At 41.8% G+C, this 17836-nt stretch overlaps 1 protein-coding gene across 7 annotated transcripts in view; it reads right to left on the bottom strand.

Annotated features, from left to right (window-relative positions):
• Nucleotides 1-17836, bottom strand: part of GRID1 (glutamate ionotropic receptor delta type subunit 1) — a 605033-nt gene that overhangs the window by 11962 nt on the left and 575235 nt on the right. For 4 of the 7 annotated variants that reach the window (XM_068950711.1, XM_068950709.1, XM_068950710.1 and 1 more), the window contains 2 exons: nt 9971-10137; nt 8061-8301 (listed from right to left, as the gene is read on the bottom strand). In XM_068950711.1, the coding sequence (XP_068806812.1) occupies nt 8061-8301; nt 9971-10137 (408 nt within the window). Of the gene's footprint in view, nt 1-4165; nt 6979-7673; nt 7766-8060; nt 8302-9970; nt 10138-17836 lie in introns of those variants that run through there. The other 3 variants (XM_068950715.1, XM_068950713.1, XM_068950714.1) reach the window with 2 other exon arrangements.

Here is a 17836-nt window from a genome sequence, read left to right as displayed (position 1 = left end):
GATCAAGGCCTCGAGAACTTTAAAAAGCACAAGAACTCAAACAAAAATCTGGAGAAAAGAGTCACGTTTATGTTTTTTATTTTAAACTTTTACTGAAACGTATGATTTCATTATTGCTGAACATTCGATACCCCCCCCTCAAAAAATCAACTTTAAAATACCACTGTGGGCTGACAAAATCTATACAAACATGAGCTCCGTGAACATTTTGTGAAGAATCTACAAGAATTTAGGCACATTAAGGCTCCAATTCGGTAAAATACACACACTCATGCCAAGCACATGAGTAACCACAGAAGTTCTCTGGGACAGGTCATGTAATGCAACTTATTCAAGTGCTTAAATTCATTACCAAACTGGAGCTTTAAACAGGCTGTTTTCTTTCAGGGTTCTCTGCACTACAACTGTCTTTTTTTTTTACTGCTTATTTCCGTTCAGTTTTTTTTTTTTTTTTTCCTGCAATTCATGCTACGTAAGTCCAGATCATATCCTTAAGAATCCTATTAGCATGGTTTCCTTACATGTCTCTGAGAAAAATTAAGCCAGACACAAAAATCCCTTCCTTGCACCTAGGGAAATATGCTGGAACTGAACGGGAACGCTTCAGTACTGCTTTGGCTAGCAGAGGCCTGGGCCCGGTGCCGTTAACCTTGAGGATGACATGTCATTTTTAAATCCGTTAGAGCCTTGACCTAAATATCTGGGGTGATCAATAGCAAGACTTCACTGATTTCAGTGGGTTCTGGATGAGCACGCTATCTGTGACCAGATGTTACAGCCTATCTGCTTCACCCTTAGGGACTTCTAAGGAGAAAATCCTGTTTCTTCACTCATGTAAAAAGCCAACATTGAGTTAGTTTAGATGCCCTTCAGCTATTGCTAGTTTCTGTGCAAGGCGAATCATATATCCTCCTCTTCCTTCTGTAACTGATTCTTCCCATTTGTACTTTGTCATCCAGCAACATCAACAACAACTTTGCACTCTGGGATGACTGATTCCTAGCACTGTTTTTGCTGATTTAAAGATGCCGGTTAAAAGACGTTTCTCAGCTTATCATATCCAAAGTTGGTTTGAAACTGAATTTCTGAATGGCATTAAAATGCATTATCTTGCCAATGTTGGCTTATTTATTTTCCCCAGAAAACTTTATTTATTCTTAGAAAACAAGAATACAATACAGCGGTACAAACAAATGATCATTCATATGCAACTGAGCAAAAAATGTACAAAGACTTGAGACATGCCATAAAATACAGAAAAAATAATTAAAAAACCCAAGATAAATAGAGAGGACATGCAATGAAGGGAAAATAAAATATCAGTTTGATGATCTCACGTTTCCTTTCACATTCAAAAGGAACCACCCCAGGGGAAATCAAATTGCCCGATAAAAAAAAATAGCAACATAAAGGAAACAAGGTAAATGAAACGACAAAGGAAAAGACGACAAGGAAAGTAAAAATAATGGTGTAAGCAGGAGACTCTTTAATAATCAAAAACAACATTGCTGACACCAAGCGGAAGATGCAGAAGGGCCTTGACTGCCATGGACTAGGATCTGGCTGGAGAACTGCAGTGAGGCGGAAAGCAGTGCAGATCACAATTCTTAGCAGGGACAAAGTTTGTTCCATTGGATTCATATCTCTTAGCTCCTATTTCCACTTCTGAGGTACACTGGCTTTCACAGTCTTCTAAAGCCAAAGACGAGGCCTAATGGGTAACTCTCAGACGGCTAAAGCCGCAAGTACAGATTGTTGAGGTAGGCTGGAATTTGTGCATCATCAAAATGGAAACAGGGGAACTTAAGGCAGATCATATAAAGGCTGCCCTGGGCAGAGATGCAGGTTTTCTGTCTTTCAACCTGCATACTTGCCAAGGTACGTGCAACAATTTTTGGTGGAATCTTGCTACCTCCCACTGTCTACTGTAGAGTTAGAAAGTATCGCAGAGTTTAGATTCTCTGAATTTTAACAACATCCACAAATTATTTTACTGGGTGCAGCAGGAGAACAATAATGGTAAGACTATGTTACTGATATGCAAGTCTGTTACCTCTCTGGACGCTACCCGAGTAATCTTTGAATCATTAAAAAAAAAAAAAAAAAAAAAAAAGAGAAGGAAAAAAAGGAAAAAGTGAAACAGAGAAGTGAAGAGCAGCTTTTGGGCAGAAAGGTTTTGCAGAACGATCAGGAAGTTAAACAAAGCTGCAAAGACTGTGAATGTTAAAGAACGGTAAATACGTGATTTGACAGATCCAACTCCACTCTTAGGAGTGGAGTTAATGGAGAAACAAGTTATAAGGCAATGACTAGTAGCAATTCAGCGGGTGGGAAATGATGCCATTTCTTATCCTGTAAAAAAACCTAAATCTCCATGCAATACAAAAATCACAAAACCAACGGGGTGCAGTTGCTGAGACACTCTCACCGCTAGGGGCTGTACAGTCTATTTGGAGAAAATACAGTTCTGATTTATAATCCAAATTAATCAAGCTAAGAAAGAATCAAAACAAGAATGTGAGATCATTTTAACATTGTCTTTCTACATCTGCATTAACAATAAATGGATCAATCTCCTCTTTTATGGAAGATGCAGTAAGTATCAGTTCCCAGCACATAAATCATTCCATACATTCTAAAGGGACTCATCTTCCCTGACATGAGGTTGCCCGTTAATCTGTTTTTAGCGAGTACAACTTGGGCATAGTGAAAATTACAGACACTCGATGTTTTTCTTCACGAGTAATATGATATTTTATCTTTGCTTCTAAGCTTTCGTTGTCTTGGAGTACAGTATGTGGACGAATAGGGGAGTCATTTCCTAGCAGCTCTGAAGAGAAGTCAGGAGTAATAATCTTCAAGGGGAACAGTGAAGTGCAGTAAAACATAGCTGATAAAGCAGAGAAGATGCTGCTCAGTCCATTACAGCAAGCAGCTATCCTGGATCATAATGACAATGAACGTCTGAAAACTGTCTTTTAGTCTGTCAAATGAAATAAAAGACAGCAACAACCTGACGACGTGGGAAAGCCCTTGGCAGTTAAATGACCCAAATTATATTTGACTTTACTGAAATCATGGAATAAACGCACAGGACCGGCACCAAGAAGATACAGGCATCCAGAGACAATTATTCAAAGCTCCACATTTTTAGGCTACCAGCTGTAAATATCTTTACCTGATTGCTCAGTTATTCAAAAGGAACACAGAATGACTGAAGAGAGAGTCCAAAATGAACATTAATTTTCATTTTTTATTTTACTACTCCCCAAATTTCTGAAGTTTTTCAGAGTCAAAAGATTAGGTATCAAGTATTGCGAACTGAATAGCAGTTGTGTAAATTGAACATTTTAATACACAGAGAGATAGAGATAGATGTATGAGCTGACAAAAATTCACGGTGGGTATAGGACGCTTGGGCTTAATAGTAATTGGAAGAGGAGGATAACACATTTTAGAAAATCTAATCAAAAAAGATGATCCAGTGTACATTTCCCTGAAATAACTCGAAAGAAAGGCATTTAAACATTACCAACTATGTTTCTAGCTTTAATAGATTATTAGCATGAGCCCGAACAGGGGAACCTGGCATGGTATTGCAAATACACAATTTTCCTAATGCCACCGGAGCTAATCTTTCTTTTGTTAATTTGATCTGTTAAGGATGAAGCGAAGCATTAGAAGGCATCACATTAAGAGTCTTACAGGAGAAAACATTAGAAGCATTTCTGTAAGTCTGCTTCAAATAGAATAAAAATAGCCCATATTAACGTCTTGGGGGAAAAAAAACCCCGCAGCAATGCAGCCTTCATTCTTCTAGCAAGAAATCTCACTACTCCTTGCACAACAGAACTGTGAGACGAAAGCAACTAAGCGTGTTTTGGGAACGTAAAGGAAGTCCATCTTTCCTGGAGGTTTAGCCTCATGAATTGACTTAATGGGTCGAAACAATATCACTTTTTAATTGGGGAAGGGGGCCAGGGGAATTCTGTCGGTAAGCAAAGAATGCAAAAAATGGTTTTGATATTCTTCTAACTGGAAGTAGTCTCTGTTTGATATAACTTTTCCTGTAAATAGACTCCACAAACATAGATCAAATTAATGCCAAAGTCCAAGTTCTGCTGTCAGGATTTTAAAAACAGGTTTCCTATCTCCCCACCCCCCCCACCCCCCCACCCCAGTTATATAGTTAACACTCATCCTCCTAATTAAGAACTGCAATTTATACCAAACAGAGATCTGAGTCCTTGAACACCTCCACGTATTGCCTCAGGCTGACCTCCATGAAAGCCAAAGGAATACAAAGTAGAAGAGGAAAACAGAAGGACCTGCCAAATATCAACACCTTAATCGCAGCTGAAAGCGGTTCTCCAACGCTAATGAAGGCTGTGCGCATTCTTACGGCCGCAGATTTCGCACGGACCCTGGACACACAGAGTGACAGTCTCCGAAAGTTGCTCTCTTTCTCATAATAGGGCTGGGCAGTCAGTAAGGCTGCCCAGCCCTATTCTGATTGGGCATTTGTCTTCCCAGCATCTCTGGTGGTGGAGCATAGGTGGACCAGTTTATGGCCCTCCTGCAGTTTATGATCCTACTGCATGGATCAAGCCCAAAAGAGAACGTTATACAGGAGCTCCACAACTTATGATGGCTCCTCACTGAATCCTAGAACCATTATAATTTCCTATAATTGACTTAGAAAGCTCTTAACAGGACACGGTCTCAGTTGCCAAAGTCCTGCCTCCTTTTCTGCTGCTGTCTCATGATGGTTATTTATAGAGGATGCTGTTATTTTTCCACGAGGTGACTACCGAAGTCTAAGGCTTTGGTAGGCTTAGGCTGCCAGAGAATCAGCCCTTTCACAGCAGAAAACGGTCAAGAGAAAAAAATTCCAACATCCACAATTTTTAGGTGATACCACAACACCGTTTTCCCAAAGGCTTCCCAAAAGCAGAAGGAAAAGCAAATCAGCGGCAGCACGACTGAAGTTTACAGCTGTTACTGAACTAAAGACTTGGATGGAGTGTCGGACGCTGCTAAGAGGCAGATTTTCATGTTTTGTATATGCCATACATGCTGTAGCTCTGTTGTAATTATTACTGTAGCAACGTTGGCTGATACACACTTGCAGAAAAGAGCTATCCGTAAACACAATCCTCCTGAAATCACATCTTTTCACTTTCGGCCCCCGCAGCTCAGTTATTGTTCCCGATTCCTGCAGTTGTGGCAGAGGGGTCCTCCTGCACTCAGCGTTCCCCTTTTCCCTGGATCCTGTGCTTTCCCAACTTTTGAACCTTGGTTCCCATAAATATTTTGAAAAATCAATCTATACAACGCTCTCTTCTGAAACTGCACTTCTTGTCTCGATTACAGTAGCCTTCAGCAATCCCACTTCATTCCTTCCTCATCAGTACGTACGTATCTCTGCTACCTGCTCTACCAAGAAATATCCGCTACGCTTGTTGACTACTTTACCTAGGTATATTTTATGGTCACCCTTCTCTTCAGCTACTGTGACCTGTTCCAGCGACACTAAAAGCGTCCTGCCTTTCAGCGCACCACGCAGCCCTCTCCAGGACCCCCCCCCCCCCTTTACGGTCAGTCCCGCCTGCCCTTATGCCGTTCCTACGCCTGCCTCCTCCACTGGCTCTCCCTGGTGAACCTCATCCGTCTGCCCTTTTGTGAGGAACACTCACTTTCTCTTTCAGCTTTAACACCTGCTTGTTCCAGGACTGCCACCGACTTTGTTCCCGCTCTCTCAACGGCACCCACAAGGCTGACCTTTCCTGAGCCTGCTCATGCGTGTTGTGCTGGGGTTCATTTGTCTTGCTTCACCTACACTGACTGTGCTTGAAGGTCAGACCCATTCCCACACAGAGGTGATCTCCCTGAATACAGCTCTACCATATGGGTACCTGTAGTACGCTTAAACAAAATGGAAGCTTGAAAGCGTTTTATTGTTTGTCATGAAAATGGCAAAAGAGGATGTGAAGAGCGACCGTTATGTAGAACACACTGGGGGGGAAGGGAAAGGAGAAGGGGAAGAGGAAGGGGATAAAAAAAAACAGTGCCTCAGATGGTAGGAGGGGTGGGGAGGCCAGGGATCTGTACTAATCCTTGTTACAGATCTAAAGAGAGACATAAAAGGGACAGGCAAAAGAAAGAAAATATTTAAAATCAGGGGGAGAGATCCTTCTTCAGACACGGAAACGGAGTATTTAGAAGACCTCGCAAGAGAAGAGTGACTGGACTACGTCACCTTACGTATATGTAACTCTGCCTTTGGGGCACATTCTCAGCCCACTCTACAAAGATGCACGAGGGTGAGTCCCTGAGCGTAGAGAGGAGAAGGCACTCACTACAAAGCATGGCAAGGCAAATGCTTGTGCACAGGCAGCGCTAGGACACTTCAAACCACATCCCTGCCCCTTACCCTGCCAGGCATTTGCAGCAGAAAGTGAGCTGTCTGTTACCAAGGTTTGGGCCTGAGCAATGCTAATGCGGAGAGGGGCCTCCAGAGCTACAGCAAGAGTGAATTCTGCAAGGCAGCAGGGCAAGATGCTCAAGTGTTCAACCAAAGATAACAAACAACTCAATACATGTTTCTGTTCCTCGGCAAGCTTGCTTATAAGCAACGCTTGTGTACTCCTGCTCTCCCTGCGCCTGCTTTGTGGAGTGCTGCACCATGCACAGCGGAGACATGCTTCCTTTTAGCAACGTTTCCCTTTCAGTATTACACGCTGTGGAGCCACAGGCAGGGGACTTGGCAGCTTCGTCCCACAAACACGACACAGATGCTTATCACTGAACCCTCAATGGATGAATTCAAACGGGAGAAGCAGGAACTCAGAAGAGTGGAGTCTTACTAATAAATATTTCACAACATCACAGACTGCAACATGTTTCTTCTTCAGATCCCATTTGCCAGAACCGCTTACAGGTGATAGGTACGTCAATTATTGTAATGCTCCTGGCAACCTGAGAAACATAGATTGGAATTGATGGGCTATGTACCATTTTCCAGCTGTAGTGCAGCTCGCTGCTATTATTTGCTTGTAACAAACATCTGTTCCAAGAGGAAAGCACCTACAGATGCCCCAGTGTTTCAAAAATTACAAGAGGTTAGTTTGTTAAATACTTAATCTATGTAAATATATACAGGCTTCGTGCAAGACAGATCCGAGTACGGACTGATCATTTTATCACGGCTAACAATTACTTGCTACTGCAGCAAGCAGTCTGTAAAAACAAGACATTCTTAGAAGTATTTTCCTAGGTAAAATATTTCATATTTACTAAGTTTACTTAGTAAACTTAGTACTAGTTTACAAAGAGGCTCTTAGTTTTAGAAATAAAACTTATCTCAAAAGAAAGGAAGCATTTAAACAGTGTCATGGCAATATGGTTCGTTCAATTAATAACTAGATTGCTTATTTTTAATTGCTCGTGTACCTCTTCAAACTTAGCCTAGGTCAACCATGAAGAAAAACGGCTACCAGTCACTGGCAGCTGTATAACCTGCGCAGTACGGACACAGTTCTCACAGGCAATGGATGGGGTCTTACACCACAAAAACACATCAACCAGAGTTGGCACAACTGGGTGCCAATGACTGGCCTCCCTGTCACTCTTAGCAGAGAGGCTAAGGGCATGTTTCTGAACTACTCTCTTACCCCTAAAGGTGGTCTCTCCAGGTCAGGGCTGAGGCACATTGGTGGGGCAATGTGGGGAAGTTTGCACTGCTGCTGCCCATGCTGTATCTTCTCTATAAATAAATACAGGACTTTAGTCTCCAGGGCTGTCAGTTTGGCACGTTCCATGTGCACAAAAGACAGGCTTTGTGGGTTTTTGTTTGTCTTTGTGTGTGTGTGTGTTTTTTTTTTTTTTTTTTTTTTTTTAAGAAACAACCACCCAAAAAGTTATATGCCAAGTTTAGTATGGCAAACCAAAATAAGCCAAATTTATTGTACGAGAGCACCTAAGATCCCCCAACTTCCACTTGCTCTCTCTTTATTTTGTGTTTTCTACTTTTAATTGTGATAAGAATAAAAGTTATGGACCTCTTTCGGTGCTTCTTGATGACAACGGTTGCTGTTCCACCACAACTCCAATGCTGCCACCAAGCATGCAAGAAGAAGGCCTATCGCTAAAATGCAGAAAACGCCTGCAAAACTGTGAAGCTTGAGTGCCTTCCCATCTGTCTGTGCATTGGTATGGCTATTCAGGTCACAACGTCCCATTCGTGGCCACCACTTCTGTTTGAGAACATCCAAATCTCCGCTTTCTTGCAATTCTAAGATCCTGCAGAAATTTTAAAACACAAGTATTATCTTCAGCAATACTTTTTTGGCCATTTTTCTTTTCTGCGCGTTGCATACCTCTCACATCTACTGCCCCGGAATTCCAAACTCCCTCCCACCACCCGCCGCCACCACCACAAAGCATTCTTATCTGAAACACTGTAAGTATTCAAGCTTTCCTGTCCTTGGGTAAGTCAACTGTCAGGGGGCACTGGCAGAATTCACAGTTCTAGAACTTCATACCTCTGCTTTTTCTGCACATCAAATACCAAATGTCCTCCATCCAAACCTCCCTAGGACAGGTATTTCTGTGAACAGAACTTTTTGGTAGTAACAGCATGGGTTAACATTTTCTACTCAACTGTAGCTTGAGACCAAAAGCATCTCCTGGGAAAAAAATGGATCAGCTTTTCTGCTGTCTTTTACCATACAGAAAACAGTCTGTTCACAGCAGCAGGTAGACGTCACTGGGTAACTTCAGAAACAAGACTGACTGTCAAAACTTCCATTACAAGGCAAAAAATATTACCAAGGCAAATCAACACATTCCACTTAGTCATAGCCGGTCTGGCTACACTCCATTGCAACAGCTGGTCCCACAAACGACACTCTCAACCCACTCCACTACTGCGCTTCCACAACAATTTCAAAATAACGTGAGACCGAACATGTTGGTATTTGTGAGCTACTTAATACAAATCCCTTTAAGCAGAAACAGACTCTTTTACTTCTGCTTTGAGCTACAGCAAATGCAGCTTATTCAAAAGGATTTTACTCTAATGCTGTTACTTCATGCTTGAATTTCTGTGTTAACAGTTGCTAATTAATCATTGTTTTGCCTCTTGTGAAGTGTCCCTTCTTTCTATGAATGATTCATTTTGGGTCTGATTTGACAACTGTTTCTGCTGTTTACTAACAACTCTTCTTTTGAGGCAGTTTTGTCTCTGGTTATCATGAGGATCCAGACCAGCGGCAGCTGGTGTTTTACCGCTTCTTATAAAGCAGTTGTTAGACAAAGGGAAAGTTGCTTCAGCTCTGATTGCGAGCTTTGCACCCAGGCACCGTCTGCGAAGGCCACACAGGTCTGTACAACCGCATGTCTTCACTTCAGTTACATGTCGACATAAAACGACACTGATAGCTGATGGCTTAGAGATCACTACATGGCCGCCGCAGAAATCACAGTCTACTATCCATGCAATATTCAACAATTATGTTTTGCCTGTACTACTGTGAGAAAGCACTACATTTAAGATTTGGATCTCTGTCTGTCCATCCTGGAGAGTAAACTGGAACATGATTACATGCTTACTGCCTGGAAGAGCACATTGTTTCACAGCAGGCAAAACAGAGTACGAGCCAGAGAGGTTTCATCTCCCCTCTAGCCCATACCGAGGTCTGGGGACACCAAACTTTCTTCTGACAGAGCCAGTGCTGCCTGGAGGTGCAAAATCACACACCGTTTCCAGTCGTCTTCCTCCTCCCTAAACAAACACAAATGGAGCAGAAGCAGCAGCTTTCTTGAAGCGTCAACTTATAACCTCTCTACTGTCACAGAAGGAAGAGAACAAAGTTCATTCAATAAACAGTCACCGCCAAAGCTAATAAGACTAAGACTCCTTGCTGGTTGTAGGGAAGAATCCTAGAAAAATAGCTTTGTTTTGCTTTACCTCTGGGAGAAAAGATCTCTGTAGGGGCTTCCATGCTGGAGGGCTATCCCGTATCCTTTGCTGCTGATGCTGTTCCCAATGACCGTCACCGAGCACTCGTCATCAGTCAGCGCGGCATATTCCACCACCGTCACATCCCACAGGAAAGCATAGTTTCCTTTCTTTGCCTGTAAATGCATCATGAACATAACAAAAACTAAACTACACTAATTCTGGAAGCAGGACATAAAACGAATGAACACACAAACAAACGAGCCCTGAGCTTGTCATTACTCCCTGCAGGTATTGCATTAGGTCACACTTACCTGGAGGCTTCCAACCTCTTAATATAGCTCTAATGTTTTTCCTTCCTTTCCTCGCAGTACCTCATCTCTACTTCAAACCTCTCTAATGTGTCTTCCATTTTTAATAGAGGGTTAGCGGAGCGTGCCATAGCCAACCATAAGCTTGGGCAAGGCTTATATGACTAGTAATTAATCATACACCAAAGCCATTGCCTCAACTGATGAAATTTGACATACATCCTGTAGGAGACGTGGATTACCAGTTCCATACATTCACGTAAGAATAACAGGTACAGCGTGATTGCCAAGCCATGTTTTTCAGTCATCGCAAGTCACAAAATGGCAACTTTGCAGCTTTGCTCAACTAAACGTATAAATGAAAGCTATGCTAGTTCTGAAACAAAAGGCATGTTCTGAGCTTTAAAAAAAAGTTCTTTTTTCACAGGTTTAAAAAAAAAAAAAAAAAGTCACCAGTGTCTCCTATTAGCTCAATTTTGGGACAAATATTGTTCTATTTTAGCACACACCCACAGAGATGTCCTTAAATGTCAGCCTTAATTGGGATTCAAACCAATGCCTGCATGCAGTGCATATGATGAATGTAAAATCACCTTACTTAACATAAGATGTAAGAAACATCTCTGGATAGGGATACAGTAAGAAAAAAAGTCGTAATTTTGTTTGGTTAAAGTAATCATTGGTTTCCTAATGTATTTAAGTAGTATGTTTTTAAGTCTCTAGTGAACATACAGAGCACAACGGAACAGATGGGCTGGAGCATGTAACGCGAATAAATGAGTAATCATGAATGCAGGCTTCCAAGACTTATTTTTTTTTTTTTTTTTTTTTTTTTAAGTTTGAGTGATTTCAGATCTTTCCTTAGGTCAAAACAAAGCAAGGCCGGAAGCTCAAGTCCTACACGTATTTATCTATGGAAACTGAATCACCAAGGGCCCTTAGCAAATGGCCGCAGCTCTGATATGGAATTAGCTCTCTCTTCCAGGTATTTTGTGTAAGCTCAGTTTTGAATTGACCTGTAAGGTTACAAGACTCCCTCAGTTATTTCATTATATCAGGTGGTTCTTGCCAGAGATTCAGCTGAGCAATTCAACCAATTTCACTTCACCATGCTTTGATATAAACCACCACAGCTCTCTGAAGTCCTTGACAGTTGTTTAAACATGACAGTAAATCAAATGTGAGTTTTCCTCTGAAGGACAGGATCCAGGGAAAGAGAAAACGAAGGGTATGTTCTCGTTGGGATTTTCTACAAGCTACTTGCCAAAGTCCGTCTCCTCTCACCCCTTCCCGTCTAACTGCATCAAGGCAACCAAAGATGCCCAAGTTCTTTTGCTTTTCCTTTGCTTTTGCTTCTGAATTAAACCAGTTATATCCTCCTTTTTGGCTAAGGTTTAAGTCATCCTGTATGGACCACCTTGATAATATTTTTTTGTTGAGGATATTCCACCCAGTGTGGGTTTGTCCACCACTAGCCCCTTTTTCTCCTTTCTCACCTCCCCGTTAGTTCAGAGTGACAGTAACCAATGCAAAGAGCCTCAGACAGCTATTGCTACGCTAGTAGAAAACAACATTAAAATCTCAAACATAGCATAGGCTTTACAGCGGCTGTTCGGATAGGAGCCACAGGACCATATGGTGAAAATCCTACTGGGATTTCACTGATGTAACTTACCAAGCAATCGTATTCATAAAAATCTCTCTTACTAAAATGCCACTGTATGAAACCATACCAGAGCAAGACTTCCACACCTACATGGTAATACTGTCCCTGCCCGTCTACCTGAACTGGTAATGTTAGTGCAAAGGGGAAAGAATGGACAAATAAATGTTTACTATACATGACAGCCAGAAAAGGCTTCATAACCTTTTGACACAAGGATACACAAAAAATTTAGTAGGGCAAGGGAGTGATTCCTCAAAGCACCTAGGCCTATATTCAGCTGGCAACCTACATTCTTGGAAGCCTAAGATGTGTTTTTCAAAGGTATTATCTGAACGATCATGTACCCGTAACCGAGTCACCGGCAGCAAACCTCTGCATCTCGCTTTCTGCTCTGCCTGTGACGGGCTTTAACGATTCTAATTTTATGCTTACACATCTGTGATAGTGGCTGACAGGAGGCTGACAGGCCTCCTACCTGGTTAGGGACAACAGGCAATAGACAACAGTCCCACTGGTGGCCATGGCAGGGAAGGACCATGAAAAGCCCTATTTGTGCACGTCTTGGGCTCTGCTCTACGGTAAATAGTACACAGGTTTTTGCTACCTGTAATAGCAAAGAGCGTGCCAAGTTCTGATGCATCAAAAAACATGCACTTACGGGACGAAAAACAAACTATATAATATTGTTCGTTACTCTACCCAGAATTTTTCACAATGTGTGCTCTTAGGGAGTCAAAATATGCCTGGATGTATGTACAGAAAGAGGAGTCCTGAAAGAGATTCGGCCTAAATTACAGCGTTAACACGTCTCTTGCATTTTTCTGGTTTCCACAGCTGTATCTTTTAGCTGTTTCAGAATTGCTCAGTAAAGCAACCTCTCAAACTTACACTTACAAAGGAGGGACACACTGACAACACGCCCCACGCTCCCTCACCTTTCTTCTAGTACTACTTGAGAAATACAATCTTCCTTAACTACTGAATTTCAATTACATTGCAATATCTAGAGAAAAATCACATTATTGATTTCTGCTGTTCACACCTTCGTTTTCCGCACTTTATTTTATGTAGAAGTCCTTCTTACGCTGCCTTTCAAGATTACACAGCAGACCCTTTGACAAGGCCAACTTCTCTTGCATGTTGCTATCCTAAGTTATGTCCTAGGGCTGTAAACGGTCAATAAATAAAGTCTACCTGGTCTCTGTGTATCAATTCTGTATTTTTATGACATAACTCTTTCTACCCAGTCCCAGCACATCTATAGAGTATTATTTCTCTGAAAGCCTGATCATTTTAGCATAAACAGGACTCTCGAGTTTTCAAATCTTAATTATGCATGCTTCTCAACTTCCAGAAATCCTGGAGGTAAGACTGTTCTCCCTCTCTGACCGCCAACGACAGAACCTCCAAAGATCTCCTTTTCCTCAGGGAAGATTTTTCCCTTCAAAGGTTCTTCCACTTGCATAATTTTCTTCTCCAAAAGTAGAGACTCCTTACTATCGGTGTGTTCACTGCATGGAAAGCTTCCTTATGACCACATGTTTGGTTGCTGTCTAAATTCAGCGTGCTTCACATCCCTGTTAATATCCGTTGCGACAGCTAGGCAGTATCGTTTGTTCAATTTGAAGAAAAAGCGACAAACTATGAAAAATTTTATGAATAGCACATATGCACACATGAGCTACACACGTCTGAGATATATTTACCTCTTATGTACTTTCACTAGGCAAGCAGTAAAGTCAAATGAAATCATACTGGCACTAATCTTCAACTAAAATTGAAGCCAAAATCTTTGAAAAGATTTTAAATGTTTCATTTTTTTCATACGAAGGAGTGCTCGCGTGCACACATGCATATCATCCCCCTAGCTTCCAGGCCAAAGGGATACTGGAAGCAAAAAATTATGAATTACAAGAAAGGCCTGGCACTGACCCAGAGAACGTGTTAGCAGGGAACGCATAAAGACTCACTAGTTTGGCATGCTGCCTTACACAGATGTACCTACTCATACAGCAGTCCTGACCACAACACAGCAAGGATGCATATCCTCAGGCTCTTGCATTCACAGCTCAAGCCACATCTAAAGCCTGGATTACGCTCTTCTAGGGCCCAAAACAGAATCAAAATGTTCTAGTGGTCAGATACCACTGCAAAGATAACGTAGAGAGAGATGGCGAAAAGGAGCGTGGCAAGTATCAGCTGAAAACGGGTACGCTTGCTTGAATGAGGAATGATGCCTGAAACGCAACACAGAATAATAGCCTAAGATGTGTGCGTTAGACTTTTAATTGGCTTTCATTTTATGCTCCTTTACTATGGCCTTGTTTCAACTCTCAGCATGCAGGTATATTGGCAGAACAAAACAAAAATAGCTCGATTAAACCTTTGAAAACCTCTTCAACAGAAATGCAGCCAAAGCAGCACTCCTTTTTTGCACCCAGATGGGATTACTCTCCTGGCTAAACCAAAGACACAGGATTTATCTTTGGTTGAATAGGTTTAAGAAAACAGATTTAAGGTGGTGGGGGGGGGAAACTTAGACAAAAGTTACATTAAGATACACTTCTTCACAATCATCAAAAATAGAAACAATAAAAAGGCCAAGGAAGAATCTCTCCCAGATATAAGAAGGACCACCAAAGAGAACACTAAGGCTTCACAAAAGCAGTAAACAACCTCTTAATGTCACTCTTCAGCATAGAGGGAGATAGAAGAACATTTTTCAAGTGATCCTGGCTTAATGATGGTAAAGCGATGTTTTTTCAAAGCCGACACGGTGAGAAAAAATGAAACAACCTGAAAAAAAGTGAATTTCAGATTCATCACTGACATGTCTAGGATTCATCTGAAATTTACGAAGCAGCTACCACACTAAAAAAAAAATTAGAAGAAAAATACAACGGCTGTCATGAATTTACTGCTAGAACAGAGTGTCACCATAGCCGCTCCCGTCACGTGGCTGGTCCTACAGAAGTATCAAAAAGTGGCCTTTGCACTGGTATTAGAAACCATACACGGATAACATTTATTAGCTGCATAAAGGTGCTTTGAGTGAAGGGGAAACAAAGAGCTCTAATAAAAAGAAAATATACCACTAAATCCTGCCCACACCTTTTACAATTAAAACGTTTAAGGATCCACTAAGGGATGTAAGACTTTAAGGAAGCCTTTGCTTTTACTCAGAAGGGCGAGGGGGTCAAGAAACAAAGAAATTTATGACGGCCCATGAAAGTATAGGGATGAGCCACAGCAATTCACAAAATAAAATTCAGCATGGACAATACATTATTGGAAAATGTAATTTAAAATTTCCTACTGATTAAACTTTTAAATCGCTCAAAATAGAAATCAGGGGAGGTGACTATCCATCAAGACAGTCAGTTCAGTATTCATTACGAGAGAGAAGTTTTTAGAAGGAAGCAAAAAGGGAAAGAATAATCTTTTACAGTGCCATTGCATAAATCAACGGTGCATCCACATTTTGGACCCTGTACTTGGACTCTTGAACTTGATCACCTCATCAAAAGTGATACACAGGAGGCACAGAAAGGACCGATAATAATTTTGGCATCAAAATAATTGGACAGGGGAAGGAAGAGGTCCCAGCAAAGGAAGGCTTTACAGAAGTCTAGAGCCACTTGGAAACTAAAAAAAAAAACAACCTCCCCCCCCCCCCCCCCCCAAATTAAACCAGTTTATTTCCTATATATGTATGCGCATATATCCCTATATATTAAAAAATATATATATAGCGAACATATAGGGATCATATTACCTCATTCTTCCAAAACAAAAACAGATACTCACAATGAAAAAGGCAACAGATTTAGTATTTTATAGTAACTAACAGTTATCCCGAAGAACCAACTGCCACAGGGTTGCTGAATGCAAAACAGCTTACTCCAATTTACAACTGGATTAGCAAAGTATGCGATCCCAATACCAATATCCACCTAGGATAAAACCGCAGCAGCTACCGACCGTATGTTTCCCGGGGATGCTGCCCGCAGCTCGACCCAGAAGGAACCGTTGCATACACTACCACTAATCAGTCCCCTGTCGTCGCAGGGGTTCTTCCCTGGCACCAGAAAACTCCAGTGGCAGAACAGCACTTTGTACAGACTGCTGAGTTGTCTGGTAACCTCCTCCCACCACTCTGTGCAGAGACATCTATGAAGAGGAGGACATTTCACATCTGCAAAGACCGCTTTCCAGTTGCCTTGGAGCATGACAAAAGCTAGTTGTTCCCCGAGCTCTGAAATGACATTACTTTGCTGTGCATTAATGCCTTTTCTGGGGCTCCTCCAGCATTGCGAAGGCTGTGCCTTGGCAATGGCAGATGGTCACTGGGGCTAGAGAGACTTGCTATGTCTGATAAGTGCCTCTCCCATGGCAGCCAAACGCCACAAAAGCTTTCAGGACTTTCTTCCACCGTTACCCCTTCGTTTTAGCCAATCCAAGGGAGTAGGAAAACCTCAGGGAAACGGATAGAGGTAAATGAAAGAGAGAGAAACATCCGAAATATCTGCCAGGAGCACAAATAAGCAGAACTCTCCTGCTTTGCATTGAAGTGGCACTGCTCCTTCTGTAACTGAACTGGAACTATGATGCTGTCTGAAGAAAACGGGAAGGGAAAAGAGGGGAAAAAGGGTAGCAGCGATTTTTTTTCCACTGTGTCAGGCAAGTCCTTAAGCAGAGAAATGGGCTAAGAATAGGTTTGTGCTAGAGAGATTTAGACTTTCCATTTCCTAAAAAATAATTTTTACGGTCACATTTACATCTCTTTCATACAGCAACACACGTTTACAGACAGAAAGTCCCATTTCCTTGGCTGACATTGGTTCTCCCTTAGAAAAGCAGAATTTCTAGCCATGATACTTGACAAGGACAACTTGTCTGTTTATTCAAAGAGCTCAATGAGCCAGGAAGAGTGACATTTAAGCTATAAGCACAACAGTTCAGTTCACAAAGTTATTAAATATTAAGCCCGATTTAGGAAAGCGTCTAATTAAATAGCAGCCTTGGTCAGCTTTGGGGACTGAAGTAGATTTGGTTATTGTTGACGTTAATAGAATGAGCTGATCAAGCAATATTAAAAAAATCACCTTAGAATACTGAAATCAAACTTAATATGAAGAAGTTATCATCACACAAATAGGACGGAGCTGCCAGCTCCACAGAGATGATCTAATTGGTATTCTAAACAGCCTGCCAATCTACAGTTACATTTTAGGCTTAGGCGAATCTAGCTGTAATAAATGGCAGTATGCAACAGGCTTAGAGCATAACAGTATTTACAATCTCACTGCTAAAGAGCATCTACCAGCACCAAAATTGTGTAAAAAAAAATTAAAATGTTGTGCATTTCTCTAAGGTAAATGGTTTTTATTATTGCTTTTAATGTCAGAGTGCATAGAAAAGTACTTATTTAATGGCTCTATTTCAACGTCTTCTAAATGCTAAGAATGCCTCTTGAAATAGAGGCCTCATTTTCATAAAGTGCTGAGCAGAAATAAAATGAATACACCGCAGACTTTGCTAGAGCCAGGGCTCTACCTTGTCCACAGGCAGAAAGGGTACGTGAGCCAAGTGCAGAGAGCTTTCGGAAAGCTTAGCTGGGTTTACAGGACACAGGAATTCTAGAGAAGATGGGAGAAAATGCAGGGTGAAGCAAAACTACTGATTAAATAGTCTGATGGAGAGACAGAGAGAGAAAGAGGAGAAAGAGAGAAGAAAGAGAGAGAGGGAGGGAGAAGGCAGGGAGAGAGAGAGAAAGGGAGGGGGAAGGGAGGGAGAAAGGGAGAGAGACGGAGAGAGAGAGAGAGACAGGGAGAGAGAGAAAGAGAGGGGGCGGGGGGGGAGAGGGGGGGAGAGGGGGGGAGAGGGGGGGAGAGGGGG

This window comes from Struthio camelus, chromosome 7 (assembly GCF_040807025.1).
Source record: "Struthio camelus isolate bStrCam1 chromosome 7, bStrCam1.hap1, whole genome shotgun sequence".
NCBI classification, from domain to species: domain Eukaryota; kingdom Metazoa; phylum Chordata; class Aves; order Struthioniformes; family Struthionidae; genus Struthio; species Struthio camelus.
The sequence above is the reverse complement of the archived record's forward strand: the minus strand, read 5'-3'. Positions and strand labels throughout refer to the sequence as shown.